The sequence below is a fragment of the Gadus chalcogrammus genome, chromosome 6 (assembly GCF_026213295.1).
Source record: "Gadus chalcogrammus isolate NIFS_2021 chromosome 6, NIFS_Gcha_1.0, whole genome shotgun sequence".
In the NCBI taxonomy this organism is placed as follows: Eukaryota; Metazoa; Chordata; class Actinopteri; order Gadiformes; family Gadidae; genus Gadus; species Gadus chalcogrammus.
The window spans coordinates 12,220,648-12,223,147 of record NC_079417.1 but is presented as its reverse complement, the minus strand read 5'-3'; the positions used below and the strand labels follow the sequence as shown (position 1 = coordinate 12,223,147).

Here is a 2,500-nt window from a genome sequence, read left to right as displayed (position 1 = left end):
TTTATTGGTTACGACCAATAAGAACACGCTATGACTGATGTGTGATGTCCAGCTGGTATGATGTATATGACATATATATATGTTAATGTACTGTATATGTATGTAGTTACACATCAGTCAGAGCTTACAATCTGTCATCTGCTTGATTTTTTTTGTGCAAGAATAATGTGTCAATATCACTGTGTATCTATACACTCAAAATGTCTGTCTTTCTCCTCAACACCCCGTTCTCTTATTAGGAAAGATATCTTCGTTGTTCCAAGGCCCTCCGTGGACGCCATCACCAGCCTTTCCATCCCCACACAGATTGTCACCCACTCCTTCATAGCGGAAGCGGTCGGGGGTGAGTTGTTTATGCCTTGGTGTCGGCAACTTAATTTTTGAGCGTGTCGGCCAACTGTCTTTCTCTGGGGTGCCGTCATATGTTCCTGGTTCTGTGGCCGTCTGGGTTCGGCTGGGGTTAGCTCCTCTACCGCTGCAGAGCCCGGTGGGCGGGTTGCCTCATTGCTCATACCATGTTAAGTTTCATTTTAATTATTTCCAATTGCAGTCAGTCATTTTCTGATGATGTCTTGTCCTATTTCCAAAACCACACGATCAAAGTTTGATCAAACTGTGTCTATGCATAATTTTTAAGCTCATTTCCGAGTCCAACATCCCCCATCTTAAATGTCATATTTATATTCCGTCTAAACGGGCTTCAGAAGCCCTCTTTCAAACGAAATTTGAAGACAGCCCTAAGCAGGCAAATAATAAACCCATAAACAACGTGTCTAAAGGTGAAAAGTTCTGAAATAACTGTAAATAAATGAATAATGTCCGAAGTCTCTCAATCGTGTTGATCTGTGTCTAGCATTGATGTCGGCAAACTGACATATTTTGACATAATCTATCGGGCGTGCCGTGCTGTGCCGTGGACGGGGAATTCCCCGTCTGCCTTCAAGACCCATTGAAAGCAGGAACCCATCAGACCCGAGAGTCCTTAACCAAGCGGCAGAAGCCCAGACGGTCGTCTCTGGGTCCAGGCTGTTCTGCCGGGTAGAGATCTCTCCGGCCAGTCTGCTAAGTGGCGACAGCAGGGGTCACGCACTCAGACAGGGGTCGGCCGCATGGTGTGAGCATTGTGTTGTTGTTTTTGTGTGCAGCGTGCGCAGTGTCGGCCATGCTGAGCGAGGTGGCGTCCAGCGGCGTCAGCCACCGAGTCAGGAGTGGCGGGCAGCGCGGCGAGGAGGTCAGGGGCGACATGGAGTTTGACGTGGCGCTCTGTGAGACGCAGCTGACTCAACGGAGCCTGCAGCTCTACCATCTCTTGCCCCCGGGCTTCATCCCGGTGAGTTGGTGTTCTGATCACGTCCCGCGTGGGCCCGTCGCCACCGCTGACCCGCTCACGCGCCCCCTATCAAGCGCTTGGCATCCAGTGGAGGGTTAAATGGAGCAGAACAACCCCTGCTCCTAGTGTGTGTAGGTGGGTGGGTGGGTTGGGGTGCGTGTGTGTGGATTTGTGTTGCAATGCGGTGCATCTGTTTGTGTGTGTGGGTTTGTGTGTCTGTGCTGGAGTGCGTGGATTTCTGTTTGTGTGGGAATGTGGTGTGAGTGTGTGTGTTTCAACCCACATCCAGTATCTCCTGATCCTTCCCATAAAGACTACCTCCTTTTCTCTGAGCTCACCAAGCTCTAATAATCACTGACCTGTCTCTTTTAACAGTCTCTCTCTCTCTCTCTCTCTCTCTCTCTCTCTCTCTCTCTCTCTCACTCTCTCACTCTCTCACTCTCTCACTCTCTCACTCTCTCACACACACACACACACACACACACACCAAATAACATCTGTCTTCCCTCTAGTTCCCCCCTGGCTGGCCTCTCCCTCTCTGATCTTAACAACATCTCTGGAAAACACTTGATGTTGTCCGACCCGTCCCCCCCCCCGCACTAACTAGATATGTGAGGTGTTGAAACTAGCCTTATAACATCACGTCTCTTTCCCCGCCGAGGCAAGAAAGAGCTGAGTGATGGGATGGGGCTCATCCAATCTCCTTACTGTCTCTCCTCGCTACTCCCACCTATCTTCATCCTTATCACTGTTCATCCCATTTTCTCACTGTCGTCCTTCTCTCCCTGTCTGTCGCCCTACTCTCTGCTCTGTCTGTCTCCTTGCCACTCTCTTGCTTTCTTCCCATGATTCTCCCACCTACTCTTCCTCAATATCAATTGCCTTTCGCTTTACAACTCTCTCTCTCTCTCTCTCTCTCTCTCTCTCTCTCTCTCTCTCTCTCTCTCTCTCTCTCTCTCTCTCTCTCTCTCTCTCTCTCTCTCTCTCTCTCTCTCTCTCTCTCTCTCTCTCAGTGTGTCTCTCTCTCTCTCATTAATGCTCTACCTCTCTCTACCCTCCAGCCCTGCCAGTCATCCCAAAGTTTTGCCCTGGAGGCGGTGGACAGTCTGGTGCGCTGTGGTCTCCTCGTCATGGAGGAGGTAAGGGAGTAAGCCGCTACGCTAGGGCTCA

General features: G+C 50.2%; 1 protein-coding gene across 1 annotated transcript in view; it reads left to right on the top strand.

The window, feature by feature from the left end:
* LOC130384323 (glycerol-3-phosphate acyltransferase 2, mitochondrial-like) overlaps positions 1–2,481 on the top strand; it is a 110,502-nt gene extending 108,021 nt beyond the window's left edge. The window contains exons 16-18 of the mRNA XM_056592446.1: positions 240–343; positions 1,146–1,330; positions 2,392–2,481. Coding sequence (XP_056448421.1) covers positions 240–343; positions 1,146–1,330; positions 2,392–2,481 — 379 coding nt within the window. The remainder of the gene's footprint in view (positions 1–239; positions 344–1,145; positions 1,331–2,391) is intronic.
* Positions 2,482–2,500: the final 19 nt, after the last annotated feature.